The following is a 23,798-nucleotide window of genomic DNA, read 5'->3' as shown; positions in this document are numbered from 1 at the left end:
GACGCCTGCCTTTACACTCCCATAACTTTAACCACTTCTGGACCTGAAGGTTTTACCCCCTTAATGACCAGGCCATTTTTTGCGATTCGGCACTGCGTTACTTTAAATGACAATTTCACCGTCGTGCCACACTGTACCCAAATAAAAATGATGTCTTTTTCCCCACTAATAGAGCTTTCTTTTGGTCACCTCTGCTGTTTATTTTTTGTGCTATAAAAACAAAAAAGCGACAATTTTGAAAAAAAATTAAACGCTTTACTTGGTATAAAAAAATACAGCCCAAAAAAAAAAAATTAAAAAAAAATTTTCTTCCATCAGTTTAGGCCAATATGTATTCTACATATTTTTGTTATAAATAAAAAAAATCCCAATAAAGCGTATATTGATTGGTTTGTGCAAATGTTACAGCGTCTACAAATGATATGGAATTTGTATTTTTTACTAGTAATGGCAGCGATCAGCAGCCTAACGGGACTGCAACATTGCGGCAGACAAATTGGACATTTGACCGACACTTTTTGGGGACCAGTGACTTCACAGTGATCACTGCAATGACACTGGCAGGGAAGGGGTTAACATCAGGGGTGATCAAAGGGTTAAGTGTGTCCCTAGGGGGTGCTTACTAACAGAGGGGGGGGGGGGGGAGATCCTGGTTCCTGCTTAGCAGGAACACAAGATCTCCGTCTTGTCCCCTCACAGAACGGCGATCTGCATTGTTTACATAAGCAAATTGCCATTCTGCCTCTCCCGGGGATGTTCGCAGGTGGCCGGTGGACAATAAGGTCCACTGGACCCGTTGATTGACATCCCCGCTAGCCAATCACGGCGTAGGAGGACGGGCATCCCTGCAGTGAATATTTCTCGTGGATCCAGCTGCCTGCATAATGTGGGCACACTTCATGACTGATAAGTACATGTGACTAAACTTGTAGGGAGTTAAGCCAAAATTCAGCTGTAGTATGTAGCTCTATTACTAGATCATTTTGTAAATGAAAGTACCTAAATCTGACTGTCAGCCTCTTACAATCGCCCCCCCCCCCCCCCCCCCAAGACTGGGGCCCAGCCAGGCGTGCTGCATGCATGCGTTCAGGTACCTGCTGATGGGCAAAGCAAGCAAAGGACAATCTTATTAGTCTGCTACTGCTCAGTCCAGTCAACAGCCTGGAGGTTTAGAGACGACATCATTGCATTCCCTCTATAGCCTAACAATTTAGTGTCATCCCTTGGCTATCCTGTCTAGGTCTAAGAACCTGGATGGACTGAAATACAAATCCTTTGGCATCTTAATGGCTTTAATATCTTTTATGCTTTAGTACAGGGGTCTTCAAATTATGGCCCTCCAGTTCAGAAACAATTCCCATCATGCCTAGTCATGTCTGTGAATCTGAGTTTTACAATGCCTCATGGGATGTGTAGTTCTGCAACCGCTGGAAGGCCGTAGTTTGAGGATTCCTGCTCTAGTAGCTCCATTTGCCAACATTCTCAAAGCTGAAATCTAGGTGGGAATTGAAGACACGTCTGACCTTTTTTCCTGTATCCATAAGTTTGTGCACAGACAGGACTCGCACCCCCCCCCCCCCCCCCACACACTACATAAATTGGCAGTCCCTGGTGTGCTGTGTACCTCAGGATTTTTTTAATGCAGGATTCACTGTTGAGGTCGATTCATCTTGCCTACCTCTTGTAATAAGGCCTCTTTAAAGCTAGTTTGCAGATTCCCAATCCCTGGCAGAGGCAATCCTCCCAACTTGCACTCAAGCCCTAGAACCAGCATGAGAATAACTCCCAAATGCAGCTTTTTGTACAGCCTGCTGATCAGATCCATCCCAGGCAGAGCGGTACACCAAAATGAACCCTGCTACACCAAGTACACAGCACCTGCTACTTTTGTAGTAAAGAGAACCATCTGCATCTATAAAGTAATGTTTTGTACTCAAGACAAGCACTCATTCAGGAATATCCAAGAGATGGAAGGCATCTTGTCTGGTCTTTCTTTAATGGGATAGTTGAGTTTAGGGTTAGAGTAAAGACAAGCTTACTCACCTGCCAGCTCAAGACATGAAGGCCCGCATGCTGCCTCTGATGGTTGCCCGGCAAATGGGACAATGTCTGAGATTAGGGGCGCAGTCCACACACACCACCAGGTGTCCACAAGGTACGAAGACCATAGACGAGTCTTTGTCCATACAGACTTTACACATCCTTTCCTCCTTCAGCCGTCGCAGCTGTTCCTCTGTACTGAGGGTAGCTTCTGAAAAGAGCAAATTGCGTCAAGACCAAACCATTTTAGAGTCACCCTCGCCCAATCTTCAATACTTGTGCTTAACCAAAATGGTCAATTCCATGCTTCCATTTTGAATAGGTCATCATGATTACCTGGTTGTTTGGGGGGCTGGGATGCAGATCTTTGTGAAGGACCTTCTGAAATTTGGGTACGTTCTGGAAGAGAAGAGCATTCATCATACAGAAATCCACATTTAAGTTTAGGAAGCCAGTTAGATGACTGAGGTACCTTCCAACATTGCAGTAGTAGAATTGAAAGCAACCTACTAGCAATAGGAGACCCTTCGCCTACCCAACTATACAAAGCAGCAATTCCAGACCTTGCTAGCTTCCCATCTCTGGCTTTAAAACAAGGGGAAATTGTGTCCAAGTGAGAAGGCATGCAGAACTATTGACACCAAAAAAAAAAAAAAGTGGACCTGTCTAAAAATAGTTGATTTCAAATGAAGTTGGTGTTTTCCATCAACATTCTTAAAGATATTGGATACCTGGCTTTGCTGCTGATCAGTTGGGAGGAAAGCCATGGAACATGTACCTAGATGAGGAAAGCCATGGACCATGTACCTAGATTAGAACGCTTGACTAAAGGCTACATGCCTGGACATTCAGTGGGGAAACCAGGGAACCAGCATCTTCAGAAGGACAATAGGCTCTGACAGATTCGCTTTAAAGATGAACTCCAGGCAAGTATTAAAAACCGATAAAGCTTAATACAATTAATGATTAATATCTTTAATGCAAGTAGCAGAATATAACCCGTGTAAGCCTCTTGTCCCCTGTACAGCAGAGGTCATACTAGAAAAGGAAGAAGCTGAACAAAGCCAGTTGTACTGCAGTGCTCACGTGCGATTGGAGGGGAGGGCTGAGGGACAGATAAGCTCACCATTGTGGTGCAACAAGCTCACCATTGCGGTGCATCTCCTTGCAAAGGCTTTGGGAGGACCAGAGCTGCCAAAGCAGAGAAAAATCAGCTCTACTGGCCTGACCAGGCTGCGCTTTGTGGCAGAGCTGAACACAGTATGGACAGAAATGCCAATCTTGACAGGTAATACAGCTCAAATTTTAAGATATTTGCCTGGAGTTCAGCTTAACACCCAAGTTCACCACAAGTGTTGGAAATCTGGCTGTACAATCGAAATGAATTTAGTAGAAGGGCCTGCCTGACTTCATACAATAGTTTCAGTAGGTCCTCATTACACAGTTTTGGAAAATCCAAGATTTTACAGTCACATTGTACAATGTATGTTGAACTTTAGGCTTGGGCTATGTACCTGGGATCTGTGGCACACTCTCCTCTTCTGCCAGCACGGTTTCATCGACCAGTTCAGAGACCAGCTCAGACAAGCAGCTGTAAGGGGCTCCCACCATCAGAAATCGGCTCTGCACCACACTGGCCACCAGGCTCTCATCAAAGCCCATCCGTAAGGCGTCCTGTACTATGGACGACTGGAGGAAGTCCTGCCAGTGTCCTGGAGAATCTGCAAGGGACCAGCAGGCCAGGGGTTATGGTCAAATCAAAGTCCTACAGTAGCAGTCAAATTAAGGCAAGCTTGTAATTTCATGGGAGAGAGGGTAGACCCTGCACTGCTCCAGCAAAGAAGGTTTTAGGGTCTGAAAGGAGCCATGGTGGAGTAATGATGTAGCCTTGGTGAGGCCCAACTATTAAAGCTGAACTCACAGCAGATCTCAAAAAAGGCACGAACAATACAGCTGTATTCAAATCGTAATCAATAGAGATGAACCGAAATCTCAGCATCTAAATACCAGCCAAAAATGGAGTTTGGCATTTTGCAACAATTTTACCGTGTTTATGGTGTTTTCCATAAGTCATGTGACTCAAACTGCACCAAAATGTTAACACTGGCGTGTTATTGATGTGTTCTTGCTGCATTTTCAATGCTTTTTTTTTTTTAAATGACCAAAAATGCAGCAAGCCAGATTTTTTAACACCACAACAGAAGCGCAACAGACCAGTGAAGACGTTTTAAAAGGATGCATTTTTCTTGCGCTAAAGATGCCGCTAATAGCCAACAATAAAGTCCTAGTCATTTCAATTCATGATAGCAATTAAAAAGTCAAATATTATATACACACAAAATTATAATAACCCAACACTCGTTTTTGCCCCCATTTTTCATGAGCTGAACTCATCTAAGACTTTCTACACAAAAGGCCTATTTCTCTCAAATACGGTTCACAAATCTGTATAAATCTGTGTTAGTGAGCGCTTCTTTGCCAAGATAATCCATCCACCTCACAGGTGTGACAAAGATTCTGATTAGACAGCATGATGATTATTGCACATGTAACCAGACCAAAACATCCACATCCAGCATCTTCACCTCCAAGATTGTTTGAGACCGGCCACCCGAACAGCTGCTGCAACAAAGGGTTTGCATAACCAAAGAATTTCTGCATAAACCGTCAGAAACCCGTCTCAGCGAAGCTCATCTGCATGCTCATCCTCATCGGGGTCTCCACCTGACTGCAGTTCGTAGTCGTAACCGACTTGAGTGGGCAAATGCTCACATTCGATGGCGTCTGGCACTTTGGAGAGGTGTTCCCTTCATTGATGAATCCCAGGTTTCACTGTACAGGGCAGATGGCAGACAGTGTGTATGGCGTCATGTGGGTGAGCGGTTTGCTGATGTCAACATTGTTGATAGAGTGGCCCATGGTGGTGGTGTGGTTATGGTATGGGCAGGCATAGGTTATGGACAACGAACACAGATGCATTTTATTGATGGCATTTTGAATGCACAGAGATACCGCAACAAGATCCTGAGGCTCATTGTTATGCCATTCATCCACGACCATCACCTCATGTTGCAGCATGATAATGCACGGCCCCATGGTGCAAAGATCTGTACACAATTCCTGGAAGCTGAAAACATCCCAGTTCTTCCATGGCCAGCATACTCACCGGACATGTCACCCATTGAGCATGTTTGGGATGCTCTGTATCGGCATATAAGACAGCGTGTTCTAGGTCCTGCCACTATCCAACAACTTTGCACAGCCATTGGAGGAGTTGACCAACATTCCACAGGCCAAACAACCTGATCAACGAAGGAGATGTGTTGCACTGTGTGAGGCAAACGGTGGTCACACCAGATACTGACTGGTTTTCGGACCCTCCCCAATACAGTAAAACTGCACATTTTAGAGTGGCCTTTTATTGTGTCCAGCCTAAGGCACAGCTGTGCAATAATCATGCTGTCTAATCAGCATCTTGATATGCCACACCTGCGAGGTGGATGGATCTCAGCAAAGGAGAAGCGCTCACTAACAGATTTGTGAATACTTGGGAGAAAGCGGCCTTGTGTACATAGAATGTCAGATCTTTGCCCCCATTTTTCATGAGCTGAACTCAAAAACATAAAAGTGTTGTGTATATTATATTGTATTCGACTTTAATGACCATCACTGTTTCGGTTTGGTGCATCCTGAATTTACAATTTCAAAATATCCATTCGGTACCCCTCCAGTAGTCAAGTTATCTAAAATTTGTGAGCTGTGCAACTACCCAAATGTAAGCTTGTGTACAGCTTCTAGCCCCAGTACAGCAGAGCTGAGAAAGGGGGAGGGAGCAGCACAAGAAGCATGCTGAAAGTAGGGAAGAGCAGAGCGACAGGTGAGCTCATCAGTGTGCTGTTGGGGGGGGGGGGGGAAGACCAGATCTGTGCAGCTGAAAAAAAAAAACACTACACTTCCAGACAGGGCTGTGCTGTGTGGCAGAGCTTTGTAGTCTTCAGGACTGGTTTGTCTGAAGTACAAATCCTTGGGCAGCCAACATCCCATATGCATTCCATGCATCAATTGGTTTATTAGTTTGCCTGGAGTTGAGCTTTAATCACCACTGACACCATAAGAGCATCAATCTCCCACAGCCTCCTAATCAAATTTCACGCAGCATTGTAATAAAATTAGAAAAGCAGTAATTTTCTGTCTTTGTACCCAAGCTTTTATTCCCACCCAAGAACTCTGCTATGCATGAAGGACCTTGTTTAGGCACTCTTAAACACAGCAAGCTCTGTCCCCATCCCGTAGTCATGCACCTGCAATGGCACTCAAACATTTCCAGTCAAGACCAAGCAGCCACTCCACCCATCCCGAGAAAGGTCATGCAGCCTTTGATTGTGTATACAGACATCTCCTTCAGCCATTGGCTAAGTGGCACTGAGATGTAAAGACTGAAAACCGCCATTTTTGCTAACAATTCTCAGCAATAGTCTGATACACAGTGCATGAGAATACAAAATACACTGCGCAAACAAATTAACACTTTGAAAACATCAGATCTCAATGGGGAAAAATCTCATGCTGGATATCTATACTGATATGGACTGGGTAATGTGTTAGGATCTATACTGGTATGGACTGGGTAATGTGTTAGGAAAGGATGTCACATCGTTTGATGGAAAAGTGATCAACCTTTAGAGGGCTGAATTCAAAGACACCCCGAAAATCAAAGTGAAAAATTGATGCAACAGGCTAGTCAATTTTGCTGAAATCTCATTGCAACTCAATGGTCCTTAGTAGTTTGTATGGCTCTCCATGTGCTTGCATGCATGCCTGACAATGTCGGGGAATGCTCCCGAGATGACAGATGGTGTCCTGGGGTATTTCCTCCCAGATCTGGATCAGGGCATCACTGAACTCCTGAACAAACTGAGGTGCAACCTGGTGGCATCAGATGGACCTAAACAATGTCCCAGAGGTGTTCTATTGGATTAAGGTATGGCGAACATGGGGGTTATTCAATACCATCAATGACTTCATCCTCCAGGAACATGCTGCATGCTCTCGCCATAAGAGGCCAGGTATTATCGTGCACCAGGAGGAACCCAGGACCCACTGCACCAGCGTTGGGTCCGACAATGGGTCCAAGAATTCAATCCCGATATCAGTCAGGATGCCATTGTCTACCCTGTAGAGGTCTGTGCATCCTATGGATATGCCTACCCTGACCTATGGATATGCCCCCCCCCCCGCCCCCAAGACCATCACTGACCCACCAAACAGTTCATGCTGAACGATGTTACAGGCAGCATAACGTTCTACATGGCTTCTCCAGACGCTTTCACATCTGTCACATGTGCTTAGGGTGAACCTGCTCTCATCTGAAAAGCACAGGGTGCCAGTGGTGGACTAGCTAATTTTGGTATATAATGGCAAATGCCAACTGAGCTCCACGGTGTCTGGCTGTGAGCACAGGGCCCACTAGAGGACATCGGGCCCTCAAGCCACGCTCATGAAGTCCGTTTGATTGTTTGCTCAGAATCATTCACACCAGTGGCCTGCTGGAGGTCATTTTGTAGGGCTCTGGACGTGCTCATCATGTTCCTCCTTGCACAAAGGAGCAGATACAGGTCCTGCTGATTGGTTAAGGACCTTCTACAGCCCTGTCCAGCTCTCCTAGGGTAACTACCTGTCTCCTCCTCAATGCTCTTGTGTGCTGGGAGACAGCAAACCTTCTGGCAATGGCACGTATTGATGTGCCATCCTGGAGGAGTCTGACTGCCTGTGCAACCTCTATAGCAGTGGTCCTCAACTCCGGTCCTCAGGGCCCACTAACAGGCCAGATTTTAGGTATTACCTTAGGGAGATGCAGACTAGAGTACTTCAATCACTGAGCAGCAAATGATATCACCTGGGATGCATTTCAGTTATCTTGCAAACCTGGCCTGTTAGTGGGCCCTGAGGACCAGGGTTGAGGACCACTGCTCTATAGGATCCATGTATCACCTCATGCTACCAGTAGTGACACTGACCCTACTAGAGAAAAAAAAAAAAAGTAGAAAAAAGGAGCAGGGAAAAAAAATGTCAGTGGCGTCCACCTGTAAAACTATTCCTGTTTTGGAGGTCGTCTCATTGTTGCCCCATCTAGTTCACCTGTTAATCAGTTTCAGCGGCTTTGGTGTTCAACAACCCCCCTCTGCTACTTAACTGACCAGATCAATAATTGGGGTTTACAATGTCTTATGTAGCACTACCCCCCAGCAAGGGCTACTATTTTTTTTCCCCAGGGTATTCTTCCACTAGTGAAGCAACAGCCAGGCAAACAACAAAGTTCACCGTCGGAGAAACAGTCTAGGGGTTGCTTTTTTGAACGTTTACTGCACCTCAACTTGGATGGGGTTCGGGGATACTCAAACTCAAGAAGGGACACTCGTCACTTATAGCAGCTGGTAGCAATGGACAGCACTGGCTGCCAAACAAGCCGATAGGTCTGTGCTTTCCACTTACACTGGAATAACCCTGATGAAAGGGGGCAGTTAAGCCCCCAAAACACTTTGGCCATTTGATCTGTACCCCTGCCCTGACCTTTAATGGAATACATGTTCTATCCTAAATTTCAACCCTTCTTGCATCATACTACAAGCCAAGGTGACTGGAGATCCTCTGGGGTGTAGAAGCTGCCTGCCTATGAACCAGATCATTTACACCAACATTGACACCTTAAGATAACAGCAGTAAAATAAAGTTAAGGGTCCAGCACTTTCCACTTCTCTCAGCACTGGTAGCAATGTCCCAGACCAGGCAAGCCTTGCACTTGTGCAGCAGGGGTTAACAGTCATGGGTAACTTCTCCCTTATTCAAGTTGTGGGGACACGGAGTACAGAATGTTTCCCTCAGACTCCAGCAGGCAGATGCCTCTGAAGCTTCCAAAGCAGATCCCCCCCCCTCCTTGGCTCCTAATGGGAATGTGGCTGGATATGCCCCCCAGCCGAGTACAGCTGGGACCTCTCCTCTAGAGAAAAGACCCCACGCTGGGACTCTACTATTCCCCAACCACCATCACTGCACACCCCCTCAGGGATTGGCTGGAGCTGCATAAATATTCAGGCTGCCTGACTGCCAGCCCCCATGTTGTGGAAATCTCCATAAAACAGAACTAGCTAGGATTCCGTTTAAACTTAAACTTTGAAACCAAGAGGCTTATTGAGTATACAATGTAAGGTTCATCACACCCTTTCATAAAACACAAACCTTGGGAGTACAGGGTCCACCTTCTCAACCACCTGCTGCAGAGAACTTGGCTCTAAGAACCCGGTAAAAATACCCTAATTGTCTGATCTAGCCAGTTTCAGAAGACACCAAATAAGACAAAAGTTCAAAAGCCTTCTCCGATGGTTTTGGACCTACCAGGCCAAGTCCACACCAGAGACTTCTGTGCCTTCCATCCTAATGCCAGAACATTACAGTGAAAGCTCAGGAGACCCCTCCATGGATGCTGCTGAACGGCAGAGTTGGGAATCTAGGTTCAACTGTAAGACAAGCTTTGTGCGCTGACCCCAAGAAAACAAACCCAAGCCAACCCACTGGACATGGTAGCAGAACATGCATCTATAACGCGGGCAATCTGAAAGCCAGTTTCCCTGCGCCAAGTAAAGATTTGAGAACCACAATATAAAAGACTGATTTTTCTGGCGTCCAGGCAAGTGGTCACTTAACAGGTCAATTCATACCTTTAACAGTTATTTCTTTATAGCTGCTTGTTATTTTTGATTAGCTGCCTAATTTGACAGGTCTCATACTAGGCCCACCATAGCACGCGAGTCCTTCTACAAAGATTTTGGTGAACTGCACCCATTTCAAAAAGTTAAATATGAAATAAATGTGTTTTCATGGCACGTGGCTTTTGCCTTGAAATAGTTAACCTTTACAGCACAAAGCAAGCTGTCACTTACCACTGGGTGTGATGGGGCTCCTATCAGATGTCCTCAGGAATTCAGACTGTAAAAAAAAAATTTGGGATAATGAGAACTGTAAATGCAGAAGCCACCAATCCATATTACCCAATGACTGAACAATCCCAACTTCCATGCCCCAGAGAAAAAAAAAAATGTAGTGCGCAAATCAGGACTGCTTAGTGGTCTGTAAACAAGGTTACAAGGCATTCAGGACTGTTTAGTGGTCTGTTAAACAAGGCTACAAAGCATTAATACATAGGATACTCACTGAACTCTCTGGACTGCTGCCTATAGAGTCTTGCACGCTACGAATGTACGCAGGTCCCATGGACTGCACAAGAAATTCACACCTACAATGAAAAAATGTCAAGTTACCTCATATCTGCAGGTGGCACTCCACCACAGCAGCACTCTTGAGAAGTCGAGAGGAACAGTGTTCCTCTATGGTTTCCTGGGTCACTGGAGAAGCTATCATATTGGACGCCATTTTCCCATGCGATACTGGCAGCCATCTTGGGTCAGGCAGAGACCCTTGCTCCCAGGCTTGGCACCTTTCTGCTAGTTGGTAGAGTAGGGACAGGTACCCTGCCTGTTAGGAACAGTACTAGCATTAAGGGAAAGTGTAGGGGTGCATCTCCTTGGACATCATCCTATTTGGGGCACAAGACAGTCAAGACATCCTGCTCTTTTAACTGATGCTGTCAGTCTGGCTGATACCTGCTCTTCTCATTACTGGAAACCATGAGTGCACCCGGTTGGGCAGCCTTCCTATCCTGTCTGTAAAAACTGTTGCTGTACTATTTTAATACAAGTTCTTCACAGACCTGAATGTATTGCCGCACCCCACCTACATATCCAAACCAGAGTGAGGCAAGAGGACAGTACTGGCTGCTGGGAGAAGTGCAGGTAAGGGCACGTAAAACTCATTTAACAGTACCCGAGTCTGTATTCGATTTTTCTGAAGATCACTTTAAAGTGTATGCCCTGAAATCATATGCAAGGAGTGCTTGTAGGCATAAATTGCCCTGGCATACGCTAAGGAACCCCACTGATCTTGGGGGAGCAGCTCTTCCTGATAACCTCTACTACATTGCAGCCCAGTTGTCCCAATTATACTATATTGACAAAATACAGGCGTATCTCAAAAAATTTGATCAAAAAGGTAATTTCAGCAATTGAATTGAAAGTGTGAAAAACTCAGATTCATTACACAGTGATACATTTCATGCATTTCTCTTTAAATTTTGAGGATTATGGCTTACAGCTAGTGAAAACCCAAAATTCAGCATCTCAGAAAATTACAATATTGTGAAAGTTTATTGTAGACTCATGTCACTATAATCAGCCAACTCAAAACACCTGTAAATATTTATTGAGCCTTTAAAATCAGGGGGTCTTAAACGGTTGGCCCTCCAGCTGTTGCTGAACTATAAGTCCCATCATGCCTCTACCTATGGGAATAATGCTTGCAACTGTCAGCCTTGCAATGCCTCATGGGATTTCAAGTTCTGCAACAGCTGGAGGGCCACCAGTTTGAGACCCCCGATTTAAATGGCCTCCAAGTTCAGTTCAGTAGGTCACACAATCATGGGGAAGACTGCCAAATTGACAGTTGTCCAGAAGACGGTCACTGACACTCTACCCAAGGAGGGTAAGTCACAAAAGGTCATTGCTAAAGAAGCTGGCTGTTCACAGAGTGCTGTATCCAAGCATATTAATGGAAAGTTGTGTGGAAGCAAAGTGGTAGAAAAAAAAAAGAAAAAAGAGTGCACACGCAAAAGGAATAACCAGTCTTGAGAATTGTATAGCAAAGGCCATTTAAGAATTTGAGGGAGATTCACAAGGAGTGGACTACAGCTGGTGTCAGTGCTTCAAGAGCCACCACAAAGACGTATTCAGGACATGGGCTACAACTGTCGCATTCCTTGCGTCAAGTGACTCCTGAACCAGAGATGTAACCTGGGTTGAGAAGGACTGGACTGTTGCTCGGTGGTCCAAAGTCCTTTTCATAAGTAAATTTTGCATTTCTTTGGAAATCAAGGTCCCAGAGTCTGGAGGAAGAGTGGAGAAGCACAGAATCAGGGCTGCATGAGGTCAGGTGTGAAGTTTACACTCCCTGATTTGGGGAGCCGTGTCATCTGCTGGTGTTGGTCCACTGTTTAGCAAGTCCAAAGTCAGCGCAGCCCTCTACCAGGAAATTCTAGAGCACTTCATGCTTCCCTCTGCTGACCAGCTTTATGGAGATGCGGATTTCATTTTCCAGCAGGACTTTACACCTGCCCACACTGCCAAAACTACCAATACCTGGTTTCAAGATCATGGATATCACTGCTTGATTAGCTTGAAAACTCACCTGACCTAAACCCCATAGAGAATCTGTAGGGTATTGTCAAATTTAAGATGACACCAGACCCAACAAAGAGGAACTGAAGGCCGCTATCAAAGAAACTTGGGCTTCCATAACACCTCTGCAGTGCCACGCCCCACTGATTCAGTAATTCATGCAAAAGGAGCCCTGAAGTATTGAGGGCATAGTCTTATGCAATTCTCATTTTCTGGCCATAAGCAACGTTAAGAAAAAGGATAGAATATATATATATATATATATATATATATATATATATATATATATATACACTATCTATCTGTGATGAATCTATAGAATATACTAGTTTCAATTTTGGAATTGAATTACTGAAAAAAATTGACTGGTGATATTCTAATTTTGCCTGTAGATAGGCCGAGGTTCAACTCTGCCCTAAATGGCCACAATTGTCCCTTGGTCCCCTCTGCCATTTCAAGCTATATAAGGAGCTGAAGTTGCAGTGGACTGAAAGTCCCTATTCTACCACTAAAGACATATGTGGGATTTGACAGGATTTTATTTAGACGGGTCTTGGTATGCTGTAGACTTTTTCTTGAAACTTTGGAATGTACATATAAAAGCCGAGATTAAAACCATGCTTACCAGGTTGTGATGTGATCAAACTTACCTTGGAAACCATTTGGCATGCTCCCTCCAGGGGTCATCTCCCCGCTCCCAGTTCCTCAGTTCCCCATCACAGTGGAAGCACCGGACATTATCCCTCTGCCCTAGAACAAACCACAGAACATTATTCCTCTCTCCTAGAATGCACAGGACATAATCCCTCACAAAAAAAACCAAAGATGGGGCATTATCACTCTCAGAACCCAAACGGTCAAAGCATGGGACATTAGCCCTTTGTCCTAGAACCTAAAGCAATGGACACCATCCTTGTCCTTGGACCCAAAGCACCATAAATTATCCATGTGTCCAGGGCCGGCCCTACTATGGGTCCCAGTGGGTCCATGGGACCCAGGCAGCACTTTAAGAGGGGCAGCAACAGGGGCACACTGCCCGAGAACCCAAGACTCCCTCCTTCCCTCTGGGCATGTCTTTTTGCTTAATATATAGGAATGTCTCTTTGCTGGATTGGGCTGTCTCTTTACTATAGGGATATCTTTGCTTCATGGAGAAGTCTCTTGCTGAATATATGGGTATTTCCCTTTGCTGGATTGGGCTGTCTCTTTACTATATGGGGGAGGTCTCTGCTTTATGGAAATCTCTTTGCTGGATATGCATGCAATTTTTTTGGATGGGGGGGGGGGGGGGGGTGGCAGCATTTCATTCTTGGACCCAGGCAGCACTATGTCTCGGGCCAGCCCTGCATGTGTCCTAAAACAGTCAAAGCAGTGGAACTCAACTTTCTTAGAACACGGTCAAAGCCTAAAGGTACACATAAGATATGGGAGACTAACATATTTTGCCATTTTTAAAAGGATTTGAACTCCCAGATTTTTCTATTGAACTGTATTCTTCTGAATTCTACGCAACTTCAATACAAAGCATCAGTGCTTTAAATCAATATCCATGTAGACCTAGGACAGCATTGTAAGGACATCAATGCAATTGAATATCTACCTAGAAAAAGAAACCTTAAAACCAAATAAAAGGTTGCCCATAGAAGCTTACTGCTCCAGGAAACACCTGCCAATGTCAGTACAACCGAAGAGCCATTGTTCTGGGCCATTGTGATCAGGTGAGCCCTATAATAACTTCCTGTTCTGGGGTCTTCCCAACACAACAGGGAGATGTGAGGCCAGAGGTATCAGCTGACCTCCAAACTACAGAGCATAGGACTGTTCCATCCTCACCTGACATTACACACCCCATAACTGTCCCACTCAACTGCATGTCAGAGGTCACCTGAACCACGAGGGCCAGCATGCCCTTTCACAGTAATAGGATTAGGTTTTATTTTTGAATAGGTGCACCAGTCACAATGTTATGCTTGATGCATCTTCCCCTCCCCCCCTCTACCCTGTGACCTCTGCTGCTGTACAATCAATATACCTCTTCACTACGTGATGTGCATTAAACAGATTGATTGTCCATACGGGTCCTTCAATCACAGGGGCTGCAATTTGTAGATGGCAATTTTGTTGAGTACTATTAAAAAAGGATGAGACCCCATCAGAAAGTTGGGATACAACATAAGGAACCCACCATCAGTAAATTTGGTGATACAGCATTCCTATAGGTTTGAGCCATCAAAGACTTGGCTAATATATGGCCATCATTGGCATGCAATCAGGGACTTATTTGGATACAATACTGCTGTCATTTGTTTCGGAATACTAGATCTCCGTTAAGAGTGTCTGATCCATCAAGGACTTGACTTAAGGTTGCAATCATAAAATTAGATGGGCCATCAGGGACTTCAGCTACACATAGGAGTTCATGAACCATCAGTGACATAACTGGATACAATATCATTAAAGCGAGCCATAAAGTAACTTGATACAATCTTCTCATAGGAGTAGATGAAGCATAAGTGACATTCTGATACTTTCCGCATCATGGGTCTACGAGCCACCAGTGACTTATCTGGGATACAGAACAACCACCCTGGCGGTCATCCATGACATCTCAGTAGATTTGTAATTTTGGGGTGTAAATAACTCAACTCTGGTCAGTGAGAGACAATGTTAAATTGTGGGGATAATCAGTGTGATCTGAACCCAAAAGAATACAGCTACAGCGAGTTGCTTGGGGCCGACCCTTATGTTGCAGAAGGTCCCTCTCTTATAACCTCTAGGGTATAAACCATCTCAGTCCCCCCTGTAAAAACCAGTATAGAAGAACTCCATTATTAGGGAGGGATAGGAGTGATCCCTGTCTACCCAGTACAAACCAGTATAGAAGAATCCCCCAACAATGAGGTAGGAGTAATCCTAGTCCCCCAGTACATGCCAGTATGCAGGTATTCCCTGTGGTGGGGAAGGAGTGATCCCAGTCCCCCCAGTATATATCAGTATAGAGGAATCCCCCTATTGTGGGGTATGATCCAAGTTCATATAGGAGAACCCCCCAATGCAGTATGATCCTAGTTCCTCCTAGTACATAGTATAGAAGAACCCCCACCTATGGTGGGGCATAAACCAGTTTCTCCTCATACATACCAGTATAGAAGAACCCCCCCCCCGAATGATGGGGTATGATATAATGATACCAGCTCCTCCCAGTACAGAACAATCCCCCTATGGTGGGGGGGTTGATCCCGTATAGAAGAATCCCCCCTATGGTCGGGGATTATCCCAGTACAGAAGAGCCCCCCCCCCCATGGTGGGTTATGATCCCAGTTCAGAACCCCCCCCCCCCATGGTGGGTTATGATCCCAGTTCAGAACCCCCCCCCCCCCCCATGGTGGGTTATGATCCCAGTTCAGAAGCCCCCCCCCCCCATGGTGGGTTATGATCCCAGTTCAGAACCCCCCCCCCCCTCATGGTGGGTTATGATCCCAGTTCAGAACCCCCCCCCCCATGGTGGGTTATGATCCCAGTTCAGAACCCCCCCCCCCCCCCATGGTGGGTTATGATCCCAGTTCAGAACCCCCCCCCCATGGTGGGGTATGATCCCAGTTCAGAACCCCCCCCCCATGGTGGGGTATGATCCCAGTTCAGAACCCCCCCCCCCCATGGTGGGGTATGATCCCAGTTCAGAACCCCCCATGGTGGGGTATGATCCCAGTTCAGAACCCCCCATGGTGGGGTATGATCCCAGTTCAGAACCCCCCATGGTGGGGTATGATCCCAGTTCAGAACCCCCCATGGTGGGGTATGATCCCAGTTCAGAACCCCCCATGGTGGGGTATGATCCCAGTTCAGAACCCCCCATGGTGGGGTATGATCCCAGTTCAGTAGAACCCCCCCCCCCCCCCCCCCATGGTGGGGTATGATCCCAGTCCTCCCAGTACATACCAGTATAGAAGAATCCAGCAGCCGCCAGTTGCTGGGGGTTGATGCCGGTGTGTAGCGGCCAGTTGCGGAAGGTCCCCATTCGGTTGGTCATGTCCAGTAGCTCGGGGTAGACGGCGGGGTCGTCGTTCTCCGGCTCTCCCGGCAGTCGGTGGATCTGGCTGAGGATGTGTCCGTCCGGTAGGTCGGGTTGTTGGGGGATGGGGACGTTGCTGAGTTCGGTTCCCTGGAGGAAGGGACAGGTAGGGAAGTATTTTCGGTGCTCGGTATCTGGCCGGTCCCCGGGCTCCCAGCTCCGGAGGATTCCCCCGCAGGAGAAGCACTGTACCCGGTCCCCGGTACCCAGATAGAAGAAGCCGGCCCGGGCCAGGTGATGGGGTGACACCGAGCCCGACCAGTCCCGGAATGTCCGCAGCCGGTTCATCTCCCTCTCCATGCCGGACTTCACCGCACCGGGGGGGCCCCAGGAGCCCAACACCTCCCGCACCGAGTCCATGGAGGAGCGCTGACCACTGAGGCTGCCCAGAGTCACCGGAGCGGAGGAGCGGAGGACGTTCTAGAAGAGACCGGACAGACAGTGTCAGCATCATACCGGGGAGGGAGGGGGAGGGGAGACACGGGACAGGCAGCATCATCACACCTGGGGGGGTGACCCACACCTGTCCGTCCCACTACATATGGGGGGGGGGTCACACCTGTCCGTCCCACTACATATGGGGGGGGGGGTCACACCTGTCCGTCCCACTACATATGGGGAGGGGGGTCACACCTGTCCGTCCCACTACTTATAGGGAGGGGGGTCACACCTGTCCGTCCCACTACTTATAGGGAGGGGGGTCACACCTGTCCGTCCCACTACTTATAGGGAGGGGGGTCACACCTGTCCGTCCCACTACTTATAGGGAGGGGGGTCACACCTGTCCGTCCCACTACTTATAGGGAGGGGGGTCACACCTGTCCGTCCCACTACTTATAGGGAGGGGGGTCACACCTGTCCGTCCCACTACTTATAGAGGGGGGGTCACACCTGTCCGTCCCACTACTTATAGAGGGGGGGTCACACCTGTCCGTCCCACTACTTATAGAGGGGGGGTCACACCTGTCCGTCCCACTACTTATAGAGGGGGGGTCACACCTGTCCGTCCCACTACTTATAGAGGGGGGGTCACCTGTCCGTCCCACTACTTATAGAGGGGGGGTCACACCTGTCCGTCCCACTACTTATAGGGAGGGGGTCACACCTGTCCGTCCCACTACTTATAGGGAGGGGGTCACACCTGTCCGTCCCACTACTTATAGGGAGGGGGTCACACCTGTCCGTCCCACTACTTATAGGGAGGGGGTCACACCTGTCCGTCCCACTCCATGGGGTACACTTGTCCATTTTACTGAAGGTTAGGGGTCACAAGTCGCATCTGTCTGCAACAATATGAGATGGTGTCACCTGTCCATATTACTGAAGAGCAGGGGGGGGGGGGTCACCTAAATTAACCACTGAGGGGGAGGAGTCATGCCCGTCCATACCACTATATTGGGGGGGGGATTTGGAATAAGGAAAAAAAAAAAAAAACAGGTCCACGCCACTATGAGGGAGGAGGGGGGGGGGGGTCACATTTGATATAACACTATAGGGGAAGTGGCTTTCCCATCACCCAAAGACTCACCGGCCAGCTGATCTCCCACTGCATGCCATCATGTCCCCTGGGTTCCAGCATGTCCATGCTGAAGGCTCCTTCCCTGACCATGGTTGTGTTCATGCCGATACTCCAGCGGATCATAGCTGAGGGAGACCAACTGTTCTGGAAGAGACACGGAGGCCTACTCATCACATGGGGGGCATTGTGCACCTGGGTACATAAGGGAAGGGCATCACCCGCCTGGGTACCAGGCCACATCATATAGGGAAGGGGCATCACCCACCTGGGTACAAGGCCACATTATAGGGAAGGGGCATCACCCACCTGGGTACCAGGCCACATCATATAGGGAGGGGGCATCACCCACCTGGGTACCAGGCCACATCATAAAGGGAAGTGGCATCACCCACCTGGGTACCAGGCCACATCATAAAGGGAAGGGGCATCACCCACCTGGGTACCAGGCCACATCATAAAGGGAAGGGGCATCACCCACCTGGGTACCAGGCCACATCATAAAGGGAAGGGGCATCACCCACCTGGGTACCAGGCCACATCATATAGAGGGGGCATCACCCACCTGGGTACCAGGCCACATCATATACGGAAGAGGCATCACCCACCTGGGTACCTGGCCACATCATATAGAGGGGGCATCACCCACCTGGGTACCACTTAAAAGTGGAGGGTCATTATTCACCTGGGGGTGCATTTTTCACCTATGTATAATACATCACCCACCTGAATATGCTACATCATACAGCTACCACCCATACACTAATACAGAGCACTTACCTGCTATGTGACCAGAAGGGAGTACCAGGAAGTTAAGAACTTGAATATGACGCATCCACCTCTTGTAGTGTCCTGTGCAGCAGAGCTCAGACTGGAGAGGAAGAAGCAGAAAAGGAGTCAGGAGAACTGCATGAACCGGGGGGGGGGGGGGGATCTGTCCCAGTAAACGCCCCAGCTACAACAATCACCCATCCTGTAGATCAGGGGGTCTTCAAACTATGGCCCTCCAGTTCAGGAACTACAATTCCCATCATGCCTAGTCATGTCTGAATGTCTTCTCTCCCTCCCGCCAGCTGCTGCAGGATACAGGGGATAGCGGATCAGGTAGGCTGTACTGGACCCTGTGATTTCTAACAGCAGCCCTGGGCATCCTAGTAAATCAATAGATCAGACCTTAGGATGAATTAGGTCTTCAAAAACATGAACAGTTGGAATCTATGCATGTCTTGTTAGCAAAGTGTACAGACTCCACTAGAATGTGTGGATTCAACGGAGTGTTGGAAGAATAAATCTGTTGGTAAAAGGAAATCAGTTCTATACTTCACATGTAATATTCCAGAAATCTTCCAGGACAGCACATGAGATGGTTGGAGGAACATCGGATGGAAACCACCCCCAGAGTCACTGACACTTCAATCAAGGCAGTAGAGCCATAATTTGGAAAAGCAAAAGCATCTTTCATAAAATACAAGAACACAAAAACAAAAAAAATACAAACAAACAAAAAAATAAACACAAAAAAATAAACACGAACAAAAAAAATAACAAAAAAAATACAAACAAACAAAAAAAAAAATACAAACAAAAACCCACAACCCTACCCACCCCCTCCAGATCATCTTCCAGGACCGCACACAATGGACAAGATGTTCAGGTTGAACAAAAAAACCATCAAAGCCAGGATAGTCCAGAAGATGGAGCCAACAGGCAAGAAATCCATCTCTAAAAAGGAAAATGCATACAAGCTGTTCTAGCATTAGGCTACATTCACACCTGAGCGTAGCGTTTTCGCACGTTTTTTACCGCGATTTACAGGCGTTTTTTTGTGCAGGCGTTTTTTGATTGAATAGATACCAATGGAAAACGCCTGTAATCTGCCCAAAAAGAAGCTCATGTACTTTGAGCGTTGGGCGTTTTGCTTACAGCATCAAAATGCTCAGATGTGAACAGGGGCCATTGAAATGAATCGGATTTGTCTTGTTGGGTATTTTGAGAGCTGATCCTAGAGCAGAAAAACTCCCCAAAAACGCCCCAAAACGCCTACATGTGAACGGAGCCTTATACTTCACATGCAGCAAGTGTTATCCAAAAAATAAAGGAGAGAAGCTTACAGGTGCATCTTAAAAAAAAAAAAAATCTAGAATATCAAAAAGTTAAATTTCAATAATTCAGTTCAAAAAGTGAAACTCACGTTTTATATAGCTGCGTTGCAGTGTGATATTTCAAGCATCTTTTTAATTTTGAGGACTATGGCTTACAGCTAGGGACAACCCACAATTCAGTATCTGAGAAAATGTAATTACATAAAACCAATAAAAAAAAGGATTTTTAATACAGAAAATGTTGGCTTACAGGAAAGTGTGTCCATCGGCCTGTGGCACTGCTGAGGAGTTATGGAAGCCCAGGTTGCTTTGATAGTGGCCTTCAGCTCCTCTGCATTGTTGGGTCTGGTATCTCATCTTCCTCTTAATACCCCACAGATTCTCTATGGCAGGAGTCTTCAAACTATGGCCCTCCAGTTGTTTAGGCACTACAATTCCCATCATGCCTAGTCATGTCTGAATGTCAGAGTTTTACAATGCCTCATGGGATGTGTAGTTCTGCAACAGCTGGAGGGCCGTAGTTTGAGGATTCCTGATCTATGGGGTTTAGGTCAAGCAGGTTTGCGGGCCAATCAAGCACAGCGATACCATGATCAATAAACCAGGTATTGGTCCTTTTGGTAGTGTGGGCAGGTGCCAAGTTCTGCTGGAAAATGAAATTGGCATCTCCATAAAGCTGGTCAGTAGAGGGAAGTGCTCTAGAATTTCCTGCTAGAAGGCTGCACTGACTTTGGACTTCAAGCAGAGCTCCAGTCTCCTTGTCAGTTTTCTCCACTAAGCACCCCCGTGATTCTCTTTATTTGCACAATATAAACAGGATACTGGTATAAGTATATTTTTTATTACTTACAATTATATTTATCACAGGGTCCCAGCAGACAGGCAGCGGTCATAAGAATTGGCATCTGAAGGACTTTGTGCAGCTGGCTACCTAGCAGGCATGTTCCAAACTCGCGCCTGCGCAGGAAGGATGCAGCGCGGCGCACGTTTACAGGTTACCATAACAATGGCAGCGGCGGAAGTTCCCGCTCTGTTGCTATGACAACCTGTCAATAAAGACAGAACCTTAAAGGAAGTCAAGTGTGGTTCAAAGATGCCTGGGATAGAGGACAGACATCCCAGAAGTCCTAGCAAATCGCCTTATGATGAAACCGCCTAAGCGGCCGAGCCCAGAAGTGCAGACTAGATAAAGAAAAAAAAAAAAAAAAAGCATTTAGAAAAAAATATTTGCCATTACAGACTGTTTTATGGGTGGGGATGGGGATTGTGCTTCAAGGAACTTTAAATAAATGGGTGGAACTCCACTTTAATAAAACCCAGTGGAGCAACACCAGCAGATGACATGGCTTACCAAATGATTACTGACTAGAAACTTCATAGGACCAGGGCCGGCGCTACCTGTAAGGCGACCTGGGCAGCCACCTAAAGCGTAACTTAGCAGGGGGCGCACCCAGAATCAGTAATGGACAGGCCGGTGCGTCACTTCTCATGCTATGTGCCGCCTGAGCGCTACAGCAAGCCTCAGACTGCACAGCACTGCTGTATGGAGGGCGGCCACAGAGTTGTGACAAGACCACAAGTTGTGGAGTAGCAACAGTCCCAAGCCAGTGGGGTGTACAGCTGCAGTGAGCGTGTGCATGAGTGGAGCTGTCAAATTTTAACTCTGATGTAGGGAAGGGCGGGGCTGATATGCGGAGCTCCGCCCTTTTGTTCCATCCATAGAGAAAACAGCCAGTGTTTTACACATTGGTGGGCGGGGAAGAAGGTGGCAGTGGGGGGACAACTACTGCATGTGCACCCACAGCTCTGTATAATTCAGGTTGATTATTCTGAGCTGTGGGTGCACATGCACTAGTTGGTCCCGCCCCCTGCCACCTTCCTCTGCCCACCAGTGCATAAATGCCAATTGTTTCTTCTATGCAGGGGACAAAGGGGCGGATCCCTGCACTTTGGCCACACCCTTACCAACATCACAGCTTCAATTTGACAGCTCCTCTCATGGACTCACTCATTGGCTGTACACCCCCCCTGGCTGTGCACTCATGAATCCTTCCACAATAAGCATACCATAAGCATACCACAGACATGGGCAGAGAAAAGGGTGTGGAGTCAGGGGTGGAGCTGCAAAATCAGGTTTCGCTTGGGGTGTCAAATATCCTTGCACCAGCCCTGCATAGGACCTCATGCAACTTGGATTCTGTGCTTCTCCACTCTTCCTCTAGACTGGGCCCTTGATTTCCAAATAAAAAAAGCAAAATTAACTCATTCATAAAGAGGACTTTGGACCACTGAGCAACAGTCCAGTCCTTCACCTTACCCCAGGTAAGACCGACATCTCTGGTTCAGGCGTTGCTTGACACAAGGCATGCGACAGTTGCAGCCAATGTCCTAGATAAGTCTGTGTGGTGACTCTTGAAGCACTGACACCAGCTGAAGTCCACTCCGTGTAAATCTCCCCCAAATTCTTGAATGGCCTTAGCTTCATAATCCTCTCAAGGCTGTGGTTATCCCTGTTACATGTGCACCTTTTTTTAACACTTTCATTCCACTCTTTCCATTATGCTTGGATACAGCACTCTGAACAGTCAGCTTCTTTAGCAATGACCTTTTGTGACTTATCCTCCTTGGAGGGTGTCAATGACTGTTCTGGACAACAGTCAGCCACGACCTTGCTGTGGAGGCGGGTGCAGAGGACACATCCGACAACAGAAGCCCCATAGTAAGTCTTTGGGTGATGTCACTTCCCATTCATTTCACAGCCATTGTCGGCCATGTCCTCTGCAGAGCTTCCAGCTCTGGAAACCAGATCACCTTCAAAAAAGGTATGTATCCCGATTTCTTCCTTACAGGGCTAGATAGGTTAGTCTTATAGATTCGATCATGGCTACCTGTAGCTGCAGAGATTTTAGTTTTAGGCAGTAGCGGCTGGTAAAGTTTTAAGATGGGGGGGCGCAAGACCCCGCCCTTCTATTTTGACCCCTCCCATTTCTCAGAAACCCCACCCCTTATCGACTCCACCCATTTTGTCCCCTGTATTTTGCTTGCGTGAATTCTCCCAATGTATCACATATATTAAGGGGTCTCTCAGTACTAGTATATCCAATATGGAAAAAGGGGCCCTATTATGGGATATACTGTGAGACACCCTATTATGGGATACACTGACAGAATGGCACAAACCCCACAGTACAGGCCCCCTAGCACAAACCCCACAGTACAGGCCCCCTAGCACAAACCCCACAGTACAGGCCCCCTAGCACAAACCCCACAGTACAGGCCCCCTTTCAATGCATTGACCAGCGTACAGGCCCCCTTTCAATGCAGTAACCAGCGTACAGGCCCCCTTTCAATGCAGTGACCAGCGTACAGGCCCCCTTTCAATGCAGTGACCAGCGTACAGGCCCCCTTTCAATGCAGTGACCAGCATACAGGCCCCCTTTCAATGTAGTGACCAGCATACAGGCCCCCTTTCAATGTAGTGACCAGCATACAGGCCCCCTTTCAATGTAGTGACCAGCATACAGGCCCCCTTTCAATGTAGTGACCAGCATACAGGCCCCCTTTCAATGTAGTGACCAGCATACAGGCCCCCTTTCAATGTAGTGACCAGCATACAGGCCCCCTTTCAATGTAGTGACCAGCATACAGGCCCCCTTTCAATGTAGTGACCAGCATACAGGCCCCCTTTCAATGTAGTGACCAGCATACAGGCCCCCTTTCAATGTAGTGACCAGCGTACAGGCCCCCTTTCAATGTAGTGACCAGCGTACAGGCCCCCTTTCAAT

The 23,798-nt window shown here is 47.2% G+C and overlaps 1 protein-coding gene across 2 annotated transcripts; it reads right to left on the bottom strand.

Moving 5' to 3' along the window:
• Positions 1 to 2,048: 2,048 nt before the first annotated feature.
• On the bottom strand, positions 2,049 to 16,802 carry BIRC7 (baculoviral IAP repeat containing 7). Of its 2 annotated transcripts, XM_082272570.1 has the most exons (7): positions 16,263 to 16,802; positions 12,974 to 13,073; positions 10,249 to 10,330; positions 9,978 to 10,023; positions 3,555 to 3,761; positions 2,377 to 2,439; positions 2,049 to 2,251 (listed from the first exon to the last, which is right to left on the bottom strand). In XM_082272570.1, the coding sequence occupies exons 1-7, from the start codon at positions 16,753 to 16,755 to the stop codon at positions 2,052 to 2,054; spliced, it is 1,191 nt and encodes a 396-aa protein (XP_082128696.1). In that variant the 5' UTR covers positions 16,756 to 16,802; the 3' UTR covers positions 2,049 to 2,051. The 2 variants fall into 2 exon arrangements, with proteins under 2 accessions (XP_082128696.1, XP_082128697.1); XM_082272571.1 differs by lacking the exon at positions 3,555 to 3,761.
• Positions 16,803 to 23,798: the final 6,996 nt, after the last annotated feature.

The sequence above is a fragment of the Pelophylax lessonae genome (assembly GCF_965119305.1).
Source record: "Pelophylax lessonae genome assembly, chromosome: 11".
Taxonomy (NCBI): domain Eukaryota; kingdom Metazoa; phylum Chordata; class Amphibia; order Anura; family Ranidae; genus Pelophylax; species Pelophylax lessonae.
Note: the sequence above shows the minus strand (reverse complement) of the source record. Positions and strands in the feature narration are given on the sequence as shown.